General features: G+C 38.2%; 1 protein-coding gene across 9 annotated transcripts in view; it reads left to right on the forward strand.

Annotated features, from left to right (window-relative positions):
• Window positions 1-27,896, forward strand: part of FOXP2 (forkhead box P2) — a 407,577-nt gene that overhangs the window by 223,420 nt on the left and 156,261 nt on the right. The window contains exon 4 of one of the 9 annotated variants that reach the window (XM_006859297.1): window positions 15,375-15,445. The exons of the other annotated variants lie outside the window; for them this stretch is intronic. Within the exon in view, the coding sequence (XP_006859359.1) occupies window positions 15,375-15,445 (71 nt within the window). The remainder of the gene's footprint in view (window positions 1-15,374; window positions 15,446-27,896) is intronic. 9 annotated transcript variants of the gene reach the window in all.

The following is a 27,896-nucleotide window of genomic DNA, read 5'->3' on the forward strand; positions in this document are numbered from 1 at the left end:
AAACTAGGGTAAAAAAAAAAAAATCATAAATTCAGAAAGTGCCCTTGAGTATATTCCATAGTATTTGCTATAGCCTAAGCCTCCTTTTAACCATGAAATGGAGATTGAATTTCATTTTTATGAGTGTCAGTGGGGTTAATGGATTAATATCAACAACTTTAAAATTTCAAATCTTCCAAATACATATGATATCCGGATTGACAGACAATGGCTGCCACTAAACTTTAAGGTTTGCATAGCCTTTTTACTTTTTTGTAAACATTTTTGCAAAAATTCCTTAATTTGGAATCTGTTGAATAAGCAAAATGAATCAGTATATAATATTTAATTATGATAAAGTGGAGTCCTGATGTGTCACTGCAGATTAATGTGCTGGACTGCGAAGTCATTTGAACTGCAAGATCAACAGTTCAAGCTCACCAGCTGCTCCTTGTAAACCCTATACAGGGTTACTATGGATCAGAACTGACTCAACGGCACTTAACAACAACAAAAAATTAATAGTTAATACATTTTTATACTATGTCCATATTGATATTTTTAAAATTTAATGCTTTGTTTTGCCAATCTTCAAAATCACTTTGTAAGGTCCAGGAAAAGGCAGACCAATTAATTCTTTGTTTTGCAAGTCTTGCAGATCACATTTAAGATCCAGGAAAGCTAGACTAGTCTCAGTCTTATTTTTTATCTCTTACATAAAAGTGGATTATAACCTAAACTTTGCCCCCCATTTTTTTTTTAAGCTATTAAAGCTTAATTTTATTTTGGGCAGTGTTGATTGAAATATTGATTAATATTATATTAAAATATTGATTAAATAATACAATACATATTGTTATATTAAAATATTTGTTAAAATATTTTAAATAAGTCTTATTTATAACATTGGTTTGAATTTGCATAACTATCGTTAAATAAAAAAGGACGCTTTTAGAAGAATGCAGAGTTTTATAAGGAAATATGAAATAAAAACTTGGTCCAGAAAGGACAAGCAGTAAAGCAATAACTACTGGACAGGAGCCACCTTACTTCCGGTACTACGTTAAATGAACTTCCATTGTTTATTGTGTATGTGCCACATAACTACAAGTTCCTGAGAGAGGGGAGGAGAATTGGGCTGGTTTGCGTGACACACATACACACACACACACACCTTTGAGCCAGTCCCTCCAATTTGCACATAGTAACCTTTTTAAAGTGTTGAAGAGCAAAGATGTCAGCTTGAGAACTAAGGTGCACCTGACCGAAGCCATGGTATTTTCAATAACCTCATATGCATGCAAAAGCTGGAGAGTGAATAAGGAAGACCATAGAAGAATTGATACATTTGAGTTATGGTGTTGGAGGAGAATATTGAAAGTGCCATGGGCTGCCAAAAGAACCAACAGATCTGTGTTGGAAGAAATGCAGCCAGAGTACTCTATGGAGGCCAGGATGGCCAAACTTCGTCTCTCATATTGGACATATTGTCAGGAGGGACCAATCACTGGAGAACGATACCATGTTTGGTAAGGTGGAGAGTCAGAGACAAAGAGGAAGACCCCCAGCGAGTTGGATTGGCCAAGTGGCAGCCTCAGTGGGCTCAAGCATGTCAACCATTGTGATGTTGGCCCAGGACCGAGCAGTGTTTCGTTCTGTTGTGCATAGGATTGCTATGAGTTAGTACTGACTCGATGGCACCTAACAACAACAACAAAATGGGGATGAAGTGCTGAATGGGACTTACCCACAAAGTAAAACACTGCTGCTACTACAAATAAGAATAGATCCTAAGTAAACAAAACCAACAGTTACTCTGTAATAGTTATGAGTTGCTTTGCTACAAGACTGTAGCCTGGGATTGGCAACAGTTTTCTTCTGAAAGAATCCCACTCTTCAATGCCAAAGATAGGAGAAACTGAAGAACTATAGGGAAACCACACCAAGTAACAAATTTGTTTTCAGTGAATACAAGTTCACTGATTTATACAATTATATTTCAATCTACATAATGTCCTAGTGTGGTGCTGTAGAATAAGCACTGGACTGCTAACTTAAAGGTTGGAGATTCAAAGCCATTATCCACTCCTCAGAAACCTTATACAGGGTAGCTATGAATCAGAACAGATTCAACAGCACTTAATAACAACAAAGTACAATGTAAATGCTCCTAAAGATTATATAAACATCAACTTTAGTTTTATAAAGATTTGTTTTCTATTTTAGTGAAACCTAACTACATTTTAAATTTGGATATTTTATAGTAATAGCAAATAGTAATCATTTAATTTTATGAATTTGGATTCTCATGCTGAGTTCATTTTCTATCAGTTGGTACCAATTTGCTATGTGTATCAGATAGAAGAAAAAAATATGTATTAATAAAATTTTTATTGATCCATGAGACACACAAACTAAATTTTATATAAAATTTTATAAAATTAATTCCTTCAACAATATTTTCTATGACCTTGGACCTTAATTGTTAATTTATTTGAATTGCTGTACCAAAAGAATCCTTATTCTAATCATAAACTCTATTTTCTTAGGGTCTTCCCTCCAAGCACCCTACCACCTCCACCAATCTAGATGTCTCCATTATCCAGCTGAATACAATAATTGATGACTACACTAGTTGTTGTTAGGTGCCATTGAGTCGGTACTGACCCATAGCGACCTTATGCACTATCTAACGAAACACTGCCCGATCCTGGACCAACCACACTACTGTTGCCACACTTGAGTCCATCCATGCTGCCACTTGGCCAATCCATCTCGTTGGGGGGCTTCCTCTCTTTCTCTTTCTCTGTCCCTCCACCTTACCAAACATGATATCCTTCTCCAGCGACTGCTCCCTCCGGACAATATGTCTGAAGTATGAGAGACGAAGTTTGGCCATCTTGGCCTCCAAGGAGCACTCTGGCTGCACTTCTTAAACTAGTCATTATTGTTGTTAGGCGACCCCATTCACAGCAGAACGAAACAATGTCCGATCCTGGGCCAAATTCACTACTGCTGCCACACTTGAGTCCATCAATGCTGCCACCTGGCCAATCCATCTTACACTAGCGACACTCACTATACTTTATAAACCTCTTTGACCTTGCGTTAGCGCTTTCTCTTTTATTCTCCAAACTCGGGCTTTCCTAACCCCTACTCCCATGTGCCTCTGTGGGTTAATGCTCTGGGCTGCAAAGTTGGTTTGAACTGCAAGGTCGGTGGTTTGAGCTCACCAGCTGCTCCTCGGAAACCCTATACGAGATCACTGTGAGTTGGAAACTGACTCGACAGCATTAAGCATCTTACTCGCCCTCTCTGTACACCAATTTCCAGCTACATTATACTCTTAAAACTATCTCTCATCCACTTTATTTTCAGTGATTTCACTTCCTGTTTCAGAGAGAACATTTTAGAAGTCATTAAGCCAGATCCCTGTCCACTTCTCTCATGTCCACTACTCAAGCACATGTATATCGTTACTGTTGGGTCGTATTGAATCAATTCCAACTTATAGTGACATCCGGTGACAGAGTAGAATTGCCCTGTGAGGTTTTCTAGACTTCAGTTTTTAGAAAGCTGAATGCAAAGTCTTTATCCCATGAAGCTACCGGGTGGGTTCAAAACACCAACCTTTAGTACCTCTAATTGTATTTTTTTCTCTCACAGCCATATCTTCTCTCCATGAAAATTTTTATGAGTACTAGTGGCACTGTAGGGTAAGTACTAGACTGCTCATCACAAGGTGGGCAGTTCGAATCCATCAGCTACTCTGTAGGAGTAAGATAGGGTTTTCTGTTCCTATAAAGAATTATAACCTTGCAAGCCCTATCCAGGGTCGCTATGAGTCAGAACTGACTTGAAGGCACCTACCAACAACATAAGTGTTCCCCAATGCAAGACATCTTTAGTTTATTATCTGCTGCTTCCATGGGCATTGGTTTTAAAGTAAAATTAAATTCTCTAATACACTAATATTTTTTCACTTATCATGATGTTGCTTATTGGTCCAGTTGTGAGGATTTTAGTTTCCTTTATGTTGAGGTGTAATCCATACTGAAGGCTGTAGCATTTGATATTCATCAGTTAATGTCTCAAGTCCTCTGCTGCAAAAGTTCTACTTAAAGAATTAAAGAGCAAAGATATCACTTTGAGAACTATGGCGTGCTTGACGTAAGCTATGGTATTTTCTATTGCCTCAAGGAGCTCTGGTAGCATAGTGGTTAAAAATCGGGCTGGGAATCTTAAGGTCAGCAGTTTGAAACTACCAATTGTTCCTCGGGAGAAAGATGAGGCTTTCTGCTCCGTAAAGATTTACAGCCTTGGAAACCCTGTATAGGGTCACTATGAGTCAGAACCGACTCCACAGCACATAACGACAACATATGAATGCAAATATTGGACAGTGAATAAAGAAGACTGAAGAAGAGTTTTGATACCTCTGAATTACAGCATTAGTAGAGAATACTGAATATACCACGTACTACAAGAAGAACAAGCAAACCTGGTTTTGAAGAAGTCTAGCCAAAATATGCCTTAGAAGTGAGGATGTCAGCACTTAATCTCATATACTTTGGACATGTATTAATTGGTACCAGTCCTAGAAAAGGACATCGTAATTGGTCAAGTAGAGGGTCAGTGAAAAAGAGGAAGTCCCTAAACAAGATGGATTGCCACAGTGGCTACAACACTCATCTCAAACATAGCAACAATGGTGAGGATGGTGTAGAGCCAAGCAGTGTTTTATTCTATTGCACGTAGCATCCCAATGAGTCACAAGTGACTCGGCAACACCTAACAACAACATCAGTGCATCTTACATATCCCTTCCCACATCCTCCAGAATGTTTTCCAAAACCTGCTGTACATTTGTTCCCCTGTATCTTAAACATCTCCCATGTTTCTAGAAGCCTTTCCATCTTTATAAACAAAGACAAGAAGAAAAACAAAATAACACATCTTAGATCAACCATGGTTTTATATCAGCAGTTTTCTAATCTACTAATTTTCCTTCATCATCAAACTTTTAGAAAGAATATAATAATAATACGATAAATAAGTTGCCATTACTTATTTAACACATGTTAGTTTGGTTTCTGTCCCTGCTATGCTTCTGATATTTTATTGAAGATCACTGATGACCTCAGCGATTTAAACCTCCATTTACTGGATCCTATTAACATATGAGACTTCTGACACAATTTCCCTTAGCATTCCTCTTGTGTTTTTTGATGACTTTTCCTAGTCTTCTGTCTATACCGAAGTCTGTATCAGTGGTGCTAAACTCTAGCTACACAATACTTTACTTGGAGTTCTGGGTGAACAAAAATGTCTGAGTACCACTCCAGTCTGATTGAATCAGAAACTCAGGAAGACTTATTCAAAGTACTACAGGTGATGTTGAAACATAGGTTAGGTTGATGATCACTGCTCACATGATCTCTCTTCAGGACCAAAGGTCACTACCACATAAGGCAATAATTCTCACATCTCTATAGATCTTTTTTTCTCATTTTCACTGCTATTTTGGCAGTTCATGGTATAATTTTTGTTGTTAAGTACTGTCGAGTAGGTTCCAACCCATAATGACCCTGAACAGGGTTTCCAAGGCTGTAAATCTTTATGGGAACAGAAAGCCTCATCTTTCTTCCACAGAGCAGTTGGTAGTTTTGAACCAATGACCTTGTGGTTCACAGCCCGATTCATATCCACTAAGCTACCAGAGCCCCTTGGTATAATGAGCTGGCTGGTATTGTAGGCTGCAAGCCACCAGTCTTTACCAATTCCAGTCTAAACCCACTTCTCCATGCTTTTATCTATGTCACTTTATGTTGTTATTGCTGCTGTATTAAATCTGATTCAGAGTCTCTTTGAAAAAGAAAAAATGCTAACTTACCTCAGGATATGCTAGAAAATTCCTTAAGTTGATGTACAGAACTTTTCATCCTCCCAACCTCTCCAGCTTTGTAAAGGCATCTCACATGTGTACCACACGCCATACCAAAATTAACACATATTCTAGGCACAATTCCAAATCTTTGGAATTCTTCTCATCCATCTTGCTCATTTTCCAAGCAGTAAATTTGCGCTCATTCTTTGGGAGTCACCTAGAAAATGCCTCCTTTCAAAAGGGTCAAACTCTTACAACTTTAACTGCAGAGACTCAGTCTGTGAACTGCAGTAGAGGAAAAGTCTTCTCATTTTCAGGAATTTACAACATTTTCTTCTATTATGAAGCTAAAGGGCATGAGCAGCATCTGTGACAATGACACGGTTGAAATTACAAAAGTTTTAGTTGGCAAAAACATTTGAAAATATTATTTATGCTCATTACTGCTTCGAAATTGCAATGGTTGTTAGAGCTGCCATTTTATCTTATTATTTAATGCATTAAGAAGGAAGCGTATCTATTAATATTTCACAAATGTAGCTTTTTCAATTTTTTGAAAACTGCATTTCAGTATAACTGACTTCCTTTCTAATTCTTGGTATTTAATTTTATGCAATTAATTTTTTTCTAAGCTGAATCTAGACTCTACCAGATTTCAAAAGGGGCTCAGGATATAAAAATTAAGAGCCCCCAGATTGGAACTAGCTTTGTTGAATCCTAGTTCACAAGGCTCTTTTCCCACTAACATCTAGAGGCAGGAACAATCTTCATTCATAGACAGCCACATATCTTAAAAGCGTGGTCCCAATCAGTGGCCAGGATTCTTATTTAAAAAGAAAATTCTTAAGCCTAACCTAGGTCTTTTGAATTGGAATCTCTAGAAATACGGCCTATACATGGGGTATATGGAGTACTGGTGTGACGCTGTTGGTTAATGTGCTGGTCTGTTGGAACTGCAAGGTCAGCGGTTCAAGCCACCAGCTCCTTGGAAACCCTATGCAGAGTCACTATGGGTAAGAATAGCTATATAGCACTTAGTAACAACAACAACAACAACAACAATGGGGTATATTACTCACACACACACGAGGGGAAAAACAAACAGTTGCCATGTATTTGATTCTGACTTAACAACCTCATGTATTTCCAAGTAGAACTATGATATTTTCAAAAGTAGGTTGTCAGGCCTGTTGTGGGAAGTGTCCCTCAGATTTGAATCACTAACCTTTTGGTTAATAGCCAAGCACTTAATCATTGGTCCAACCCAGGGACTCCATATGACACAATGGCATCACCTTCTGTTTTCCATTGAATTCCTCTTGGCTTCATTTTCCTTCTTTGTAAAATGGTGCTTTAATGGCTGTACCATGATTTCCTCAATCTCATACAGGTCTTAGAGTCTGTCTTGGACAACAGAGAAAAGTAAGGCAAGGCTAACTGCTTCCCGAAGCACATACTCCTAGTATTGACTTTGTCCTCTAAAGTACCTGGTTCCAACTTCTTGGTGAATTGACTCCAAACAATGCAGCAGCTAATCTGACCCACTTATACTCAAGAAAAGGTTTTCCAGACGTCAACTCTCTTTTCTCCGCCTCCTCAGTTTTTATCTGGTTTTCAGAAACTGGATAGGGAAGGATGAAGGCATTGAATTTGCAAAGAAAACACTTTTCTCCCTGGTTTAACTTGAGGACCACACCATATGCATTAGGTGAGATGAATGGTTCCAACCCATCCACTCAAGTCAACGAACCTGATGGTTGGAATGGCAGAAAGAACAATAGCTTTTTAAATTTTTTATATTGTTTTAAATATTCCTTTGATTTTTTTCTTCACTATGTCATGTTAATGTCTCTTCATGACTGAACTTTTTTTTATTTTTTAACTTTGTGCATTTGAAATTTGATCACTTTTCCATTATTATAGCATTTTCCTCTGAAGATTATATAGGATGCTCAGTGTTTTCAGTATGCTGCAGGAAATTTTGAACTCTATTTATCCAACCTCAAGAAATACATTATAGTTTAAAGTGTTTCGATTTGTTAGGAAATACCGGTAATATAATTACTAACAAAATACTAGCCAAAGAAATACTCTATTTTCCATGGAAAATATATTTCATCCAACTTTGCAGAATTTTTGTCTTTGTTTGAAGTGAATTCTCCATGCAGACATATATGTATTAGCTTCTTGAATTTGTAGCCCCAGGTTTCTGGAAAGAAAACAAATGTTGTTGACGAACCTGAAATTTCATTCAGAATCAAGAATCTACTGATAGATTGAAAGTAATTTGAATGCAAATACCACATCTTGGGAATTTTTTCATCCTTTACAGTATGTAATGAGCCCTGGTGTGGCACTGTAGGGCAAGCATTGGACTGCTAACTGCAAGTTCAATGGTTTAAATCCACCAACTGCTCTCAGAAACCCTTTATAAAGGTTTACCATGAATCAGGACTAAATCGATATTATACATCAACAACAATAGTATATAATGGTGTTTTATACATTAAAACAACAACAACAATAGACCCCAAACTCATTGCCATCAAGTCAGTTCAGACTCATGGAGATCCCATGTGTCATCGAGTGTATCTGCTGAATAGAGTTTTTTTGAAAGCCGATCACTGTGCCTTTATTCTGTGAGTCTACTACTTGGTAGATGTGAACCAACCAACTTTTAGGTTAGTAGTCCAGTGCACACCGTTTGTGCTATTTCATTATTTTATATATACTTTTGTTGTTTTTGTTAGGTGACGTTGAGTTGATTTTCAACTCAGAGAATCCATGTCATAGAATAAAACTGCCCCATAGGGTTTTATAGGCTATAATCTTTATAGTAAAACCTGGCCAGGTTTTCTCCATTGGAAACCCAGGATAGGTTTGAACTCCTGATCTTTCGGTTAGCAGCTAACTGTTGTGTCACTCAATAGGGCTCTTTTTATACAAAATGGGTGCTTAATAGACTCCTTGTGTGGTTCTATAGGGTCAGCACTGGACTGTGAATCACAAGGTCAGCAGTTCAAGTCCACCAGCTGCTTCTTGGAAAACCCTATATAGAGTCACTGTGAATCAGAGTCGACTACACAGCACTTCATAACAACAACAGTTGCTTAACCTATATGTAGCTATATAGAGATATATGGAGTACTGGTGGGGCACTGTATGTTAATGCCCGGGACTGCAAGGTCGGCCGTTCAAGCTCACCATCTGCTCCTTGGAAATCCTAGACAGGGTTACTATGAGTCCGAACTGACTTGATGGCACTTACCAACAGCATAGGTATATTGCTTTAGATATGAAGTCCTGTATGAGAAGCACTGGACTGCTAAACAAAGGTCAGTGGTTCAAACCCACCAGTTGCTTCTTCAAAACTCTATATAGGGTCATTTTGAGTTGGAACCTATTCAAGGGCACTTAACAACAGCAATTTATTGATATATTTAATTGGAAAGAAACAGTGTTAGCTTATACATGTTAATTACATTTAACTCATAGCAGCTGTGCTTGGGTTTCCTCGGCTGTAGATCTTTACAGGAGCAGACCATTGTATCTGTGGCTGCAGAACACCTGGTGGATTCAAACTGGTAACCTTTTAGTTAGCAGCCCAACATGAAACGCACTACATCACCAGGGCTCCTTACATGGTGGTGGTGTTGTCATTAAGTGACATCGAGTTGGTTCTGACCAACTGGTGAGCTTGAACCGATGGCCTTATGGTTTAAACCAGCTTTGCATTCCAGTGCCCACAGCGCCACACCAGCACTCAACAATATCCTAAATATGTCACAAACTAATAGTTTCGAGTAGTGGTTAAGAGTCAGGCTGCTAAGCTCAAGGTCAGCAGTTCAAAACTACCAGCTGTTCCATGGGAGAAAGACGAGACTTTCTGCTCCTGTAAAGATTTATAGCCTCAAAAACCTTATGCAGGGTCGCAGGGTTGGAACCGACTCAACGGTACACCACCACCACCACCATGAAAGATCGATGGTTCAAACCCACCAGCCGCTCCATAGAAGAAAGGAAGGGCTGTGCGCTGGTGTAAAAATGTCCAGCCTTTAACATGCTATGGGGCTGATCATCTCCTCTGTCATGTAGGTCCACTCTGAGTCACAATCAATTCGACAGCAGAGGGTGTGGAAGGTGTTACTTCTGCCCCATCCCTTCCTAGGGAGAGAGACCCAGCAAAGCTATATAACTTGCTCCAGGTCACACCACTAAGAAATTGTTGGAACCAATATCTGAACCCCTGCAGACTGTCTCCAGAGCCAGTATTATAATTTCAACTCTAAGTGATTTAATCTTTATTGTTTTAACAGAAAATTGCAACGATCTATATATTTAACTGAAGAGGAGATTTTTTTCTGAAGTTAATATTGAGAAGCCTTACCAATACATTTCCCTGGCCTTTCCACTATTAAAAGGTTTTTGGGTGCTTATTTGAAACAGATGTACACACTTAAAATATCCATTCGCATTGTGTTTCCCTATGATTTGCTGGAATATGTCAGGTTGCCTCCAGGAGACCCATTTTTAAATGACTGTCTGATTTCATTCTCCTTAATACTCCTTTACAGACCTGCAGCATCGTGGATCTGTTGAAGCCTGGTTGGCTTATTTCCATTTGTTGCCAACATTCTGTCTCTTTATGTTGTAGAAACCTCTAGGGCAGTCACAAGAAGAAGCCGAGTGGGGTTTTTTTAAGTAGAATTTCTTCAATCAAGCCTTTTGGCCAGATACAATGACTTTATAATGGTAGTATAAAGTTGATTGTCACATCCTCCTAACAAGAATTATTAATTGGGGATTATTTTAAAGCCTTTTTCCTTCAGATGGTTTGATTTTGTTCTTCAGTGAATTTAAGATTAAGTTGACTTTCTATTTTCATAAAATCTGCATTTAAAAATTTTATTTTTATTGCCCACCCAAATCTTTTGATTATTTCAACTGTATACATGTTTTCATGTTGCATGCAAAGTGATATTGAGAGGGAAATGTTAGTTGTCATCAGGGTCAATCCTTTGTTTCTTGTCCTTGAAAATAGATTAATTGTTACTGTTGTTAAGTGCTGCCGAGTTGGTTCCAACTCATGGAGACCCTATATAGGGTTTCCAAGGAGTGGCTGGTGAGTTTGAACCACCAACCGTACAGTTCAGACCGACCTTGCTGTCTAGTGATTATCCGACAGTGCCACATCAGGATTCCAGATTAGTGGTATTGTTACTAAGTGCTGTCAAGGCTGTAATGACTCATAGTGACCCTATATAAGGTTTCTGAGGAGTGTCTGGTAAGCTTGAACCACCGATCTTGCGGTTCAAATGATGCTGCAGACTTTAAGCCATGCAGCATGTGTCACACCATAGTATCACTTTAATGTGGTTTATTTACATCCATGCTAGCAGGAATGGTTTGGCATACTCAGACAGTGAGTATTTAGGTTAATCAAGGTTACTTTCTAGTTAGTGAAAATATGACATGTCATAGGCTTCACAGATTCATAAATCCATATTATCAAGTTGATTCTGACTCACAGCGACCCTGTGGAACAGAATAGGCTGCCCCATATGATTTCAAGGCTGGAAATCTTTAGGAACGACCACATCTTCCTCCCATGGAGTGACTGGTGGGTTCAAACCATGACCTCCTGGTTACTAGCTGAGCACCTTAACCACCGTGTCATGAGTGCTCTGTGTTGGTGTGAAGTGCTGACGAGTCAGTTCCGACCCATAGCAACCCTGTATAGTGTTTCCAAGGAGCAGCTGGTGGATTTGAACTGCTGACCTTGTGAATCTCAATCCAGTGCTGATCTTACAGCACCACACTAGTGCTCCCTAGAGACGTATGAAGTAGTGAAAATGAACTTTGCACCAAACAAAACATAACAATATCTGTTGATGATTCGGAAAATGCTTTAAATTCTTTCCTCATGTCAAGATTATCTTCATGTGAACTGGTGAAAATCATATTTGAAATATGTCTGAGAAAAAAATTTGTGAGATATGTTAAAATGATACATACTGAGATTCACTGAAATTATGTTTCTGAACTATTTGAGTATAGAATGGAGACCTATACATTCTCTCTTACTGTGAAGCCTCAGGCTAATTCCATCCCATAACTCCAAACTTTGGAGGCAATTGATTGAAAAATCTCCTTATACTGAGGTCCTTCTGTTATTTTAAGGAGCCCTGATGGTGAGTTAAGCATTGGGCTCCTAACCCCGATACTGGCAGTTCAAACCCAGCAGCTGCTCCACTGTTTGCTCCTGTAAAGATTTACATTCCCAGAAACCTTCTGGCGCTGCTCTACTTTGTCTTATAGTGTCACTGTGAGTCAGAATGGACTTACAGCAGTGCTGTGCATGCTCCCTGGAAGCTAGGACGGCCAGACTTCATCTCTCTTACTTTGGATATATTGTCAAGAGGGACAAGTCCTTGGAGAAGTATATTATGTTTGATAAAATGTAGGGCTGGAGAAAAAGAGGAAGACCCCCCCCCAATGAGGTGGACTGGGACAGGGGCAGCGGTGATGCGTTCAAATCTAGCAACGGTTGTGAGGCTGGTGCTCAAATCTAGCAATGCTTCCTGGAAGCTAGGATGGCCAGCAGTGCTGTGAAGGGCCATCCATTGGTTGTATGTCACAGCAACCCTATATAGGGTTAACGAGGCTATAAGTCTTTGCAGTTTAGCAGTCCAGTGCCAGTCTTACAGTCTACACTAAAACACCATATAATGCCATTAGGTGGAGTTTTTCTGGTACTTCGGCACCTGTAACCTATGAATTGGAATGTATTGGAAGACAGCTGGGTTTTGGTATCTTTTACATTGTAATTGTTATGGATCTTTTACATCTAGTCATAGAGGGTTTACAAGAGCAGCTGGTGGATATGAACTGCTGACCTTGTGGTTTTCAGTCCAGTGTTGATCTTACAATGCCCTTTTATTCCATAGCACCTTTAGTGTATTTTTATCATTGTTCTTGCACAATGACTTAAAATTATCCATTCATGTATCCCTCTCCTCTATTAAAACAAAGCTATTAGAGCGAGACTTCTCTTTTTGTTCTACCTTATAATCCCATGACTGGGATGGCAGAGCGTCAGCATCTCTGCATCTTTTGATAATGTTGTTTTTGTTGTTAGGTGCCATCAAGTCTGTACCGACTCAAAGTGACCCTATGCACAACAGAACGAAACCCTGTCTGGTCCTGCACCAACCTCACAAGCATTGCTAGATTTGAGCGCATCACTGCTGCCACTGTCCCAGTCCATCTCATTGGGGGTCTTCCTGTTTTTCTCCAACCCTACATTTTATCAAACGTAATATACTTCTCCAAGGACTTGTCCCTCTTGACAGTATATCCGAAGTATGAGAGATAAAGTCTGGCCGTCCTAGCTTCCAGGGAGCATTCTGGCTGTACTTCTTCCAATACAGATTGCTTTTGATAATGTGAGAGACACCAATTACAATATTTAATTTAACTTGGGCATGCTTGAATGAGTTTAAGGTAAAGTCACTTATTTATAGAGCTTACATTCAGTATTAAATATAAACAGTGTCATGGCCATTTTGGAATTCTAGTCACCCTCACATATTTGTGGCTTTATGTAGATAAGTGTCTGTCTAAGGTTTTCTGTCTGTTTCATTGTTATGGTGTGGAGTAGCATTTCATTTTTGAGAATGCTTATGACCTTGTTAAATAACAGACCCAAAATTGTGTGGCTTGTTTTGATTTTAACCAAAGTTACAGCTGCCTAGCTGTAAAGCAGTCAGTTTCTCTTATTATGACTAGTTCTTCAACTTGTACTGTTTTAAATTGCCTGCAATTAGCATATTTCAACCTTATTTTTAGGTTTAAATTGCAGTGTGAGAGTGTACTCTCCTCTTAGCTAATTAGTGCTATCAAGGAACAGTAGGTTACCTCATTAGTACCATGTGCATTTAATTAAAGAAGAGAAAATTGGAGTTAACCTCATAGTTAATATTTTCACAGAGTGCTACAATGCCAACACCTCCAATTGGAGTCACACCCCTGTGTATCTAATTATGCACTGGTGCCAAATAAGGTTAGCAAGGGTACTACAAGGCTGTTGACAAAATAATTTAGATGAAAATGTGTTTGTTGGATTCTGACAGTAGAATATAACTTGAACAAATTTCCCCCAATCTTCATCTGCCAGCATCAGATGACACACTTCTTCATAAGAATCAGAAGGACGGGGGTATTTTGGAAGACATTTTTTCCTGTTTGAATTAATGTTGCTCTCATCTTGAAGAAAATGGCATATAGTCAAGTAAAGCATATACGATCCGTTTCTTAAACAGAGCCCCTGAACTTCAGAGATGTATTTGAAAAGAATTATTTATAAGATGTAATATTTACATGCATCAAACCACTACAAATAGTCCCTGACACCCTCACCACGTCCCTCCCTGCTTTTCTTCTTTTCTAGTATAGTTATAATTTCCCTTGTGTACCTTATGAATGGGGATCATCCTTTCATATCGTACATGAAGACTAAGGATGTGTTGTCACATGGTCTATTCAAATGCAGTGTAATCCTTTTGCCCTTCAGACAAAATCTTTGAAATGTCTAATGCTACTTAGGTAAAAAATGACATTCCATGTCATTTATCAATAAATAATCACTTTGCTTTTACAGATAAAAATACAAACTATGCATTTGAGTGCATAGAGTAGTTTTCAATGCAAATAACATAATTCAACAGGTTTAAACAGAGATTATGACGCTTGGCTCCATAGTTTTAAATGTATTTTAATGACAATATTTGTGTTGTAGTTATGTGTGGGTAAGGCAGCTTATTTAGAGAGATCCTTGTTTTAACATCTTATGACAAGATAGGACTATGATCATTTGTCTTGTCTACAATCATCTAGGAGTAGTTAGTTTTTTTCACAATTAAATAAAGTTTTAGGAAAAATATCATCTAATATTTTAAAATCCAAGGACCTCTGGTACATAGTGAGTTACAAGTTGAACTGCTAACCGAAAGGCCAGCAGTTCAAATCTACCAGCTGCTCCATGGGAAAAAGATGAGGCTTTCTGCTCCTGTAAAGATTTATAGCCTCGGAAACCCTATGCAGGGTCTCTCGAAGTCAGAACCAACTCCACGGCACACCACCACCGCCACCACTCTAAAATCACAGTGATATTTCAATCTGTGACAGCATTTATAAAAAATGGCCATAATTTTAGCCAAGAAATAGGGAGTGAAATTTCCTAAATCAGAATCAGGATAGATAACAATATTTTTGACTATTGGTGATTTCATTAATGATTCATATATTCAATCACAACTGGCATTTCCCCCCCCCCCCTTTTTAAATCTATACTACTACTGGAAGTTAAGCAAAGATAGAATAGTCTTGTCTGTGTTGACATACCAAGATAATCTAAAAAAAAAGTCTAAAAATATTAATGTACGTTATTAACCTAAGCCTTGAAAGTGGGGGGGAAATTCCAATTTCTGATTCTCTTTGTTTAATCTAGGAATTGCTTCCAGAAACAAAACTATGTGCCTCTGGCCTCTCTTGTGGTGATGGGCATCCTGACAACACATTGGCACTAACTTACACTGAGCAATTTAGAAATCCAGCTACTAAGCACAAGGCCATGGACTCAATCCCACTCAGTAGATTACCTGTGATTTGCATTAGCCACTGTCTTCCAGTGGTGCAGATAATCACGAGATGACTAATGGTGAGGTGCAGGGAGAATTGGTTAGTTTTGTTACTTCTTGCATTCTTACTTCTATTATGTTTTATCAGATACTCTGTTCACGGATTCTGGGAGCTCTTAGCTTTAAAGTTTACTGTAAATACATAAATGCATAGAACTCTGTCATCATTATAGTATTTCTTGAACTGTAAGGTCAATTTGATGAGATACTGATAATGCACAGAAAATAGAGAATATGAATTGATCCCACACATATTTTAGGGAAAGTCTGCTGGTCCATATTCTGCAAATTGCCATATAAAGATGCCAAGGTCTTTTTTAAAACAGCACTTCGGTCACTAGAGTTTAATATATCCCCTTGGACTGTAATATTCAATGAAAATTGCTTTTGTGACCCAATTCACATATCAATTAACCTTGGGAATGAATATAATCCTACTGTGACCATACAAGAATTTTTAAATAATGCAATTGCATGTTTCTGTTTACCATGGACTCTACCTGTATTGTTGTTGTTGTTGTTAAGCGCCGTCAAGTCAATTCCGACCCATAGTGACCCTGTATGGGTTTCCAAGGAGCAGCTGGTGAGCTTGAACTGCCAAACTTGCAGTTCAAAAGGCTTCGCAGTCTGGCGCATTAACCCACAGTGCCACACCAGAACTCCTACCTGTATTCTTCAGCAATCTCTAAATATATAAAATTTTATAGTTTCATATGCAGAATACTCTTGTTTCCTTAAGTAATTGATGTATTAATTTAGACTCTATCTGCTAAAGGATTCCCAATTTACTCACCTAAAATAGGATTTTTGTTTGTTTTTGTTGTTAACTACTCTATAACATGGTTGTGCAATGGTTAAGCTTTCAGCTGCCAACAGGTTGGTGAGTCAAACCTACTAGGTGTTCCTCTGGGAAAAAGATCTGTTTCCTTAAAGATTACAGTTTAGGAAACCCTTTGGGACAGTCCTACTTTATCCTATAGGATTGCTATTGTAGTTGTTGTTGTTGTTAAGTGCTGTTGAGTCGGTTATGACCCATAGCAACCCTGTAGAGGGTTTCTGAGGAGTGGCTGGTGAGCTTGACCCACCAACCTTGTGGTTCAAATGGACTTTGCAGACCAGTGCATTAACCCACGGCACCAGAATCAACTAAAAAAACAAAAAAAAAACAAAAAAACGAGCAACAAAGCACGCAGTATTGCAGTCCTTGCATTGCAAATGGTTAATGTGCTCAGCTGCTAACTTTTTGGTGGGAAGGTGTGTCCACCCATAGATACCTTAGAATAAAGGCCTGTTGATCTGTTTAGGAAATTAAATCAGTCAATGAAAACCCTGATGGACATAATATATGTCACCATGAATCATAGTTAACTCCATAGCACTCACATATATGTATATTATGCATGGTGTTGGCAAGTGCCATTGAGTCAGTTCCAAATCATAGCAACTCAGCAAAGGGCTTCTGAGGAGTGACCGGTAGGTTTGAACTGCCAACCTTGTGGCTAGTAACCCAGTACTTATCCTTTAGTGCCACACCAGGACTCTTTTGTTATCTATTGTTGACACTTCTATATGATGAAAATGGTACTGTCTTTGGTGCTGTTATGTGCCATTGAGTCAGTTCTGACTGATAGCGAACCTGTATGGGGGTTTCCAAGGAATGGCTGATGGGTTTGAACCACTGACCTTACAGTTAGCAGTCCACTGTTTACCCTATAGCACCATACAAGGACTCTCTTAGTCATTAAATTTTAAAGTGTTAGCATCCCTGAGTGACTCGGTACCAAGTTGGAGCAGTATTAAGATTTTGATAGGCTAAAAAGAGAAAAGGTATAGATACAAGATGCTATCATTGTTAAGTGCCATCGAGTCAATTCTGACTCATAATACTATACAGGGTTTCCAAGGAGCAGCTGGTGGATTTGAACTGCCAACCCTGGGTTTAGCAATCCAGTGCTTATCCTACAGTGCCACTTACTGTTAATTGTTACGGAGCTGAATTCCACTTCAGGTGACCCCCTGTGTGCACAGTAGATCTGCTCTATAGGGTTTTCAAGGCAGTGACCTTTCAAAAGCAGATCACCATCCCTGGCAAACTTTTGGCTAAAAGTCAAATATTCACAATTTGTATCACCTCTGAAGTCAGCTACATCCCGTATCATCAATAGTACTAAGTATTCAAAATTAATCATTAATCATAGTAATAGTTGTCAATTAGATTTTGAAATCCTATTTAATACCATAAGAACCTTGGTGACATAGTGGATTTCAAGTTGGGCTGCTAACCACAGGTCAGCAGTGCCAGGCCAGCAGCCACTCTGCAGGAAAAGATGAAGCTGTTTGCTCTCGTAAAGATGTTCTGTCTCAAAAATCCTAGGGATCAGTCCTCCTCTGTTCTGTAGGGTCTCTGGAGTTGGAACTGACTGGCTGGCAGTGGATTATGCAGCGTCCTACCAATGGAATATTGCAATACCATACATACTATTTCCATGGCTAGGTAACCTTTTACAAACGAAAGCCAAAATATTTAAGTATGTATTCCAAATTGGCAGACTAAATTAATTTTTATTCACTCCTTCCCACAACTTCAGTTGAAACTTAGAAACCCTTTATGTTTATTAACAAGCCTGAGGTAATGTGCCAAAAATTTCAGGAAAGTAAGTCACTTGCAATTATCAGATATAGGCTAGTGCCAAAAATTACCTTAAAGCAGTAAGGAATGTTAAATATTGGATATAAAACAGATGCCAAGAGCTCTCCAGTTCTTCTTCTTCTTTCAGGTATCTCTGATATCAAGTTACTAACAAATGAACCAGTAAAAATACATTTCTGAGGGAAATTCTCTGATATTTTTGGTTAATGGTCTAACCGTCCGCCATTCACTTTCACATCCTTTGAGAATGGCATTTTCCGATTATCACATTGTTGATCACTACTGATATTATTAGTATCTGTTAATAGTGTGTTTATTGTGCCTCTGCCAAAGCATTGTCTTATTGGGCAGTGATTTTACCAACTCTTCTCATTCCTACTTGAAAGTGTCCAGGTTCAGTTTTGTCTGCCTGCTGTACTTAAAAGAACTGTTTGTGCAATGCAAGTTGGAAACTTGGTATATTAAATTAGTACTATAACACTCCTCATTATAACTTTGAATTTTATAGAAAAAAAAAAATTAAGCTCTGGCTTTAAATGACAATGTAGCATGAGGGTACATTGTTATCTCCAACTTCATTGTAAGAGAATACTTTCCAATATTTGCTTTAACACTCATTTTTTTTCCCCCAAATTGTATATTTTCTTAAACACAAATTTGTAAAAAAAAAACAAAAAAACAAAAAAACAAAACAAAAAAAACACACCTTATTTTAGTTTTCTTTGATAATTTATTGTTAGGATAGAGGCTTTTTTCCCCCCCGATATAGCAACCAGCTTTATAAACATCTAAATTGGTCACTATCCTTCATTCCTATCCCTGGTTCTCCTGGCTCACAATTGTAACCCAAGCTACTCAATAACTCAGTAACACAGGACCTGTTGGCATCTGTCTGACTGGCCTCATTAACACCTACCTGCACACATCTTACTGCTAGTCTTGCCTGCAGGTGTTTATATCCAAGTGACTACTATTTTACAAAGGGCTCTCTGCCTGTTATCTCCAACTGCTAAGGCAATTAGGTTGAATGCTTAGGGACTTTTTCTTTTGAATCTTATTTTCAAAACCTTTAGCATCAGGTCAAATGAGTCTTTTGACGACGCAAATATCATGGACCTATAATCTAAATATGAAATGTGGCTGGCCTTGGTCCACCTGGTTTACATCTCATTCAAATTAAGTGACTTTGACTGCATATGATATTTTCCCCTGCAGGTCTTTAATTTTGTCTGATTTCGTGAAATGATTCATCATGATGGAGATTGTAGAATGAGGGAATTGAGGAAAAGAGAATAGCAGAGAATTTTAAGAATCTCTACTCCAAATCTCTCTCTCTCTCTCTTTAGGCTTTATATAAATTCAGCCCAAAATAAAATTAAAAATTCATGTGGTATTTACAGTAAAAGAGGCACCATCATTGTTTCTTCAGTCATAGCGAAGACAAATGAATATACTCCACTGTGAGATAAAAGCCTTTCTAGTCACTAAATATTAAAATACTTACTGATTAGGATCAAAGACCACAGCCTTAAGTATGGTTTGTATGTCATTGTAAAGAAAACAAAAATCCTCACCACTGGACCAGTAAACAATATCCATATCAATGAAGAAAAGATTGAAGTTGTCAAAGATTTCATTTTGCTCCACCATCAACATTCATGGAAGCATCAGTCAAGAAATCAAATGCTATATTGTATTAGGCAAATATGCTGCACAGGACCTGTAAAGTATTGAAGATCAAAGATGTCAGTTTGAAGACTAAGGTGCGCCTGACCCAAGCCACGGTATTTTTTATAACCTCATATGCATGCGAACGTTGAACAGTGAATAAGGAAGACTGTAGAAGAATTGATGCATTTGAGTTATGGTGTTGGAAGAGAATACTGTTAGTACCATGGGCTGCCAAAAGAACAAAGAGATCTGTGTTGGAAGAAGTACAGCCAGAGTGTTCTTGGAAGCCAGGATGGCCAGACTTAGTCTCTCCTACTTGGGACATATTATCAGGAAGGACTAGTCATTGAAGAAGGATATCATGTTTGGTTAGGTGGAGGGTCAGAGAAAAAAAAAAAAGAAGATCCCAAATGAGATGGATTGGCACCATGGCAGCAGTGATGGGCTTAGGCATAGAAAAGACTGTAAGGTTGGCCCAGGACCAAGCAATGTTTCGTTCTGTTGTACATACGGTCACTATGAGTCAGTATCGACTCCATGACACTTGTGTATAGGGTAACTAGGAGTCGTTACCTACTCTAGGGCACCTAACAACAACAAGTTACTAATTTAGATTGAACACTGGGCTTCATATGCAAAGAATCCTGATGGCTCAACATTTTAGCTCTTGTCTAGAAATTGAAAGGCCCGTGATCTGAATCAACCCAGGGAAAGAGTTAGTGATTTACTCCTATAAATATTTCAAAGTAAATCAAAATCCATTGCTGTGAAATAGAATCCAACTTTATAGCAGAGAGAAGAATTGCTTTATAGGGTTTCCAAGGTTGTAAATCTTGACATAAGCAGAATGCTACATATTTTTCCCAGGGAGAAGCTAGTGGGTTCAAACAGCTAACCTTTCAGCAGTAGCCAAGCTCTTAAGCACCCTACCATCACAGTTCCCCTATAAAGATTACAGCCTAGAAAAGCCTTGCAGGCATTCATACTCCTCTATCACTTGAGGTCACTCTGAGTTAATATTGAGTTGGTGGCTCCTAAAAGCCATGGGCTTTTATACCAGCATTGGCCAAATATTTTCTGGCTTGCTAAATAAGGAGCTCTGGTAGCATAGTGGTTACGAATCGGACTTCGAGCCGCAAGGTCAGCAGTTCGAAACTACCAGCTGTTCCATGGGAGACAGATGAGGCTTTCTGCTCCCGTAAAGATTTACAGCCTCAGAAACCCTGGACAGGGTCACTATGGGTCTGAACCAACTCCATGGCACATAACAACAAGTAAAGGATAACTTAATGGAAGAAACTTGCCTCACCAGACCTCAGTGAATGAATATTCATTTCAGTAGCCAAGGAAACTTATGGTTAAAGAGTGTTGGGAAAATTGAGGGTCCTCTCAGTTGTCTGGGAAAAGTTAGAGCACATGAAGATGCAGAATCAGGAAACAAGAATACCTATGGCAATGTCAGATTACCTTCCATGTTTCTTTATTCATCTAATACATATGTGTCATCAGAGACGAATCAGAAGTTAAAGGTAAATGTGTATTTATTTTGTCACTAGGATTTGGAACCAACTCCACGGCACATAACCACCACCACCACCACCACTGATAGCTTTGACTAACTTGCTGGAGACACTCAAGGATGATTTGGTGGTACTTTTCTTAGAATATCCTTATAAAACCTATTGCAAGATTCAAACCTTTGCTGTTAATTGTGAAGTTGTGTTAGTATAAAGTTGACATCATTATGAAGCAATACAAATTAGATTTGCTAATTTAGCATGATTTTATAAATTGTATTGATTTACTATTAAAATACCATACTGTGTTCTTTGGTAAGAAATAAATCTTAACATAATCAAATATTTCAAACATTTATGTTTGAGCTCATTGTGTTAATGCTGTAAAGGTATAAATAATATAGTGACCATATCAGGGCTAGTGTTAAAAACACTGTGAGATAATTCATCTGAAACAGAATAAAGGTTTTTGTATTTAAAGCCTTGACTTGTATTAGTATGCAACTTCTTGGTTAATCTTGTTTTATTTCCTATTGCATGTCAAGATATTAATAATTAGCTTGACACACCTCACTCAGCTGGGATCGAGCTCCCTGAGCTCAGTGCATTCTGAGACCTCTCCTGAGTGATCGCCTCTCACATTCTATCTTATTGCAATGTTTGAGATTGCCATGGATTCTCTTTATATTGGTTCCATGAAAGGCCAGTAGCAGAGCTTTTTCAATGGAAACTCCTCTTTGAAATGTATGATGAATAATTTACTACCCTTGATGATTCACCAAAGCATTCGTATGGCAGAAATCAGCAGCTGATGAAAGGATTTTTTTTTTTTTTTTTTTGATGATTCACCAAAGCATTCGTATGGCAGAAATCAGCAGCTGATGAAAGGATTTTTTTTTTTTTTAGTTATCTTGTTTTGTTGTTGTTAATATATTTTTCATCAAATAAGTTGATACACACACAGGAATATGTATGTAGCAATAATGTGGATTTATGGTGCCCATTACTCAGACTGTACTTTACCTTTCACATTTTAAAGTTATTTGTAATGAGCCATTAGTGATGGTCTCTACAAATATGACATATCTGCACAAGTCCTAATAGTTCTTTCTGTAGTTTGTAGTTCTTATATATTTCTAAATGTGACATAAGAAAATATGTATTCCATATTTATTAGTAGTATTTCTCTTCCTTGAATATTCTCGACATCATCCTATTTTAGCTTAATAATAACTACAAGAGGCAGAAAACAAGTCATCCTACTGTATAAATTATCACACAATATTTTTGCAGCATGCACACATTCACATATGTATCTGAAAGATCAATTATGTTTAGAAAGGTGCAGTGTATTGAGTTCCATCTGCAATTCATTTTCTTCTTGAAGTTACATTTTTTGCATTGATTATTGTCATTAGTCAAATGAAATGTTTGTTTAGGCACAGGATTAACAAATGACAGAAATGAATTTTTATTACAGGCATAGTTCATATAGCAGCAACATATTTACTTTAAAACTACTTATCAATAACCAGATCTTTCTTATAATTTCGGTATGTAGAATATCATTTTAAGAGGCACATCACTTCCACTGACATTAAAACTGAAAGGTGAAGCTGCATTTAATACTTTAAATCTCCAGTGGAATTCAGAAAGTTTAGTATTGCAGTTTTGTTGTGGTGTCATTATGGGATATATATATATATATATGCATCTTAGATTGAATTCCAACTCTTTACTTCCAATTAGTACTCTTCCACATTAAAATGACAATAAATTTTGTGCAAATAGATACACACTAAGATCAGAACTGGACTGTGAACCACACTGTGCAAAACCACCAACCGCTCCTCAGAAACCCTATAAGAGATCGCTGTGAGTCAACTCTATGACATTTAACAACAACTAATAAGTAATAAAAGGAGCTCTGGTAGCGTAGTGGTTACGAATCGGGCTGCGAACCTTAAGGTCAGTGGTTCGAAACTACCAGCCACTCCGCGGGAGAAAGATGAGGCTTTCTACTCCCGTAAGGATTTACACCCTCGGAAACCCTGTACAGGGTCGCTATGGGTCAGCTCCGACTCGAAGGCACTTAAAATAAATAAATAAAATAAGTAATAAAATCTTCTGCCGAATTAAGTGTTTGAACGTGGAACTTTTTAACATCCAGAAGTCAATAAATGGCTCTTTCTGCCATGTTTCTGAGTTCCTTTCCCCAAAGTCATAATTGCCATTCCAGTAATCTTGCCTTCTATTCCCTCTTAAGAGATTTCATTGATATGGACAGAAGTAAGCTACCCCTCAAGCCTATAGTACCAATTAAAGCATCAGACTCCAGGTTTCATAGGTTGTATGTTTCATTTTGTAAGAACGACAATATAATATCTTAAATTCTTCCCCACCAGCCACTCTGAGGGACAAAGATGAGGTTCTGCTCCCATCAAGATTAACAGACTAGAAATCCTATACAGGGTTTCTCTGAGTAGGAGTCAACTCAACAGCATGTAATAATATCATCATCTTAATTTTCATTTAGAATTTTACATGTATTTCGCTTAGTGCAAAAAAGACAGTCTAGACAAGGAATAAGACACTTCATTATGAGAAAGTACAAGAAATGTGAAACATCAAACAAACATCTAAGGGATAAATTCTATTACTAAATTAAGAATAATTCATAAATTCACATGTGGTTGTGTAATTTTAGAGTGTTACCAAATGGTGTTATCCAAATTTGATGAACAAACCTGAAGGTTTAGAAATTTAGCATTCCTAGACCATTTTATGAACATACTTAACATTACTTTTTTTTCTGATGCATAGATAACACAAAATTAAAATAAAGAGAAAATATGAACGCCAACGGCACTGTTGTTTTAACCCATGTTGTTAAGTGACATCTAGTCAGCTCTGCCTCATAGTGGCCCTGTGAACTCTCTTCCTTTTTAAATTGCAATTTGGATGAAAGTATACAGAGCAAATTGGATTTCCATTCAACAGTTCATGCACATTCTGATTCATGACATTCACTACAGTCCACACAAAGTAACAACACTCTCCCTACCTCCTCCCTGGGTCTATCATTTTCATGCCTACTTCTTTCTTATCCCTTTTTGCCTTCTGAGTTTTTGTTTTAACTCTCTATTGTGTATTGAATAAAGTTTACAGAGCAGATAAGTTTTGCATTCAACAAATCATGTACTTTGTTTTATCTCAATGATTGCAGTCCCCTCCATGAAGCAACATTTTTCCTACTTCCTCTCTGAGGTTGTTATTTCCACCCTCCTTCCCATCCTTTGTCAACTTTGTGCTTAGGTAAATGTTGCCTTCTTAATCTTGAATGATTGACCATTCCATGGTGTGTCTAACTTATTAGTGTTGTTGTCCCCACTATATACCTATCTAATGCTTGACTGAAAATTCAACCACCATCCCAGACCTGAAGGGTAGTCTTTGGTTCTTCGATTTTCTTTCTGATCAGTAAACTGGGCGGCTAACCACAAGATCAGTAGTTCAAATCTATCAGTTGCTTCATAGGAGAAAAAAATGAAGCTTTCTGTTCCCATAAAGACGTATAGCCTTGGAAATGCTATACAGGGTCCCTATGAGTCAGAATGGACTCAGTGGCACACAACTGTGCCCTATACCCATTCAGCTTGTATATCTGTCCATGAATCTACTGACACAACACTGTTGTTCCAGGATTGTGTATGTTACTCTATTTACCTCGATCCCCTTTGCCCTGTCTTCATCATTCTTTTGCCAACCTCCCTCTACTTGTATTTTGACCTCCTTGTCAAATAATTTAACCTATGGCTACCCTCTAGTCAGGGAATCAGTATCCCTTCCTCCCATCCCTGCTAACCATCAAAGAATGTTTCTTTTCCTATGAAAATCTAATCTTGAGCTTTTACAATAGTGGTCTTATACAACATTTGCCCTTTTGTGATTGACTAATTTCACTCAGCATAATGTCTTTTAGATCCATTCATGTTATGAAGCATTTCAATGGTTCATCATTTGTCTTTAACATTGCATGGTATTCCATTGTGTTTACGTACCAAGGTCTGTTTATCCATTCTTCCATTAATGGGCTTTCAGCCTGTCTCTGTTTTTTCACTCTTGACTAGTGTTGTGAAGAACATGGGCACGTATATATCTGCATGTGTCATTTGCCTTCTGAGTTTTATTCCTGGGCAAACGCTGCCCTTTTGATCTTACACGGTTGCTTGTTTTAAGGAGTGCATGCTTCTCTAATGTTACTTTTCACCTTATAGGTCTATCTGTTGTTTGGCTGAAAGTTGAGTCATGGGGGATAAGTTTGGTTCTAGGCCTGAAGGACGTCTTAGGGCCATAATTCAGGGGGTTCTACCAGTCTCTGTCAGAACAGAAAACGCCTTTCTTTTTTGTGATTTTGATGGGGTTTTGTTGTTGTTGTTGTTGTTGTTGTTTTTCCAAATTGTTCTCCCTCTACATCCAGAACTTCTTATTTTGATCCCTTTCAGAGTGGTCTGCTGTAGGTGTCAGGCAGCATCTAATTCTTCTTGTCGCAGGGTCGTGGAGGCTGGACTTCATACTTGATATAGTTCATTAGTCCTTTGTAATAATTGTTTCCTTTTGCCTTTATATAGTTGCTTCTGACATGGAGACACCAGCAGTTCTACCTTATATGGGCTCTCATAAACTCTTAAGGCCCTAGTCACTATTCACCCAAGTAGGATGTAAAACAATGTCTTTGTGAAGTGTGTTATGTCAATTGGTGTTGGTGTCCCAGACACTATGGTCCTGAGCCCCCAGGCTCAGCAGCTCACTCCCTCAAAGGGCTTGGTTACAGCTAAGAAGTTTTATAATTCTCCCTTTGTATGCTCTAATTCTAATGGATATATTTCTAGCATATATAAATAGGTAAGTAGAAATGTTCTCTGTCACAGCTGTATATATTCATGAGTATAGTTCTGCTTGTATTCTCACTCTCATTCAGCGTGAGTGTCTATCCATGACCCACTCAAGGATTATTATTGTTGTTGTTATTGCAGGTTGGGGTATGTATTCATATTTATTTTTGTTGCCTGTAACTGTTGTGCTCTTCCCAGTGCCTTCCTTTGCCTTGACCTCCCCCTTATTGTATATTGCCTCTCTCTTCACCTGAGTTAATACATTAGCAACCCTATGTTCTCTTTATATTCTTGATTTTTATTTGTACTCCTGTTTTGTAAGTGAAGTCAAAGACACAATAAGCATATACATAAGTAGAGTAAATAAACAGAAGGAAGGTGGTAGGGGAAACTTTCTATGTTACTAACATTTCCTGGTTTTTAAACAAGGGCCCAGATTTTTATCCTTTTTAACTGGGCCCCACAAATTTTGTAGCCAGCCAGGCTGACTTACCTTACGGTGGTAGTGTTAGGTGGTCTCGAGTTGGTTCGGAGTATAGGAAACCCATGTACAACAGAACTATCCAGATCTGTGTCATACTCACAGTCATTGTCATGTTTGACCCCAGGGATGCAGCCTCTGTGTCAGCCCATTTCACTGAATGTCTTCCTCAGACACTGATCCCTCCTGATAACATGTCCGAAGTATATGAGATGAAGTCTTGTCACCCTTGTTTCTAAGAAGCATTCTGGCTGTCCTTCTTCTAAGACAGATTTATTCATTCTTCTGATGTCGTTGTCAAGTGTCGGCGAGTCAGTTCTGACCCATAGCAACACTGTATAGGATTTCCGAGGACCGGCTGGTGAGCTTGAACGGCCTACCTTGCAAACTGACTTTGCAGTACAGCACATTAACCCATAGCACCACACTAGAATGCCATTCTTCTGACAGTCTATAGTATATTCAGTACTCTTCACCAACACCACAATTCCAAAGCATCAGTTTTTCTTCAGTCTTCATTATTTATTATCCAACTTTCACATGCATGTGAGGGATTTGAAAATATTATAACCAGCGTAAGGTATACCTTAGTCCTCCAAGTGGTATATTTGCCTTTTAACCTTTTAAAGAGGTCTTTTGCAGCAGATTTGCCTAATGTAATACTTTGTTTGATTTATTGACCATTGCTTCCATGGGTGCTGATTGTGGATACAAGTAAAAAGAAATTGTTGACAACTTCCATCTTTTCTCCATTTATCATGATGTTGCTTTTTGGTCCAGTTGGTTCATCCCTGTTTCTCACTAACTTCATGTTTTCTGTAAGATACTTGTCTCTTACACTCTCATATTAAGGCAGCATAATGTTCTTGTTTTGCATGTTTACTGTTGTGTTTTTATATATTGACTGAATTGTTCTTGTTAGGTTTCGTCGGGTAGGTGCTGACTCATAGTGACCTTATGCACAGCAGAATGAAACACTGCCCGATCCTGGGCCAACCTCACACTTGTTGCCATGCTTGATCCCATTGAATCTGCCACTTGGCTAATCCATCTCACTGGAGGTCTTCCTCTTTTTCTCTGACCCTCCACCTTACCAAACATGATATCCTTCTCCAGTG

This window comes from Chrysochloris asiatica, unplaced genomic scaffold (genome assembly GCF_000296735.1).
Source record: "Chrysochloris asiatica unplaced genomic scaffold, ChrAsi1.0 scaffold00032, whole genome shotgun sequence".
NCBI classification, from domain to species: domain Eukaryota; kingdom Metazoa; phylum Chordata; class Mammalia; order Afrosoricida; family Chrysochloridae; genus Chrysochloris; species Chrysochloris asiatica.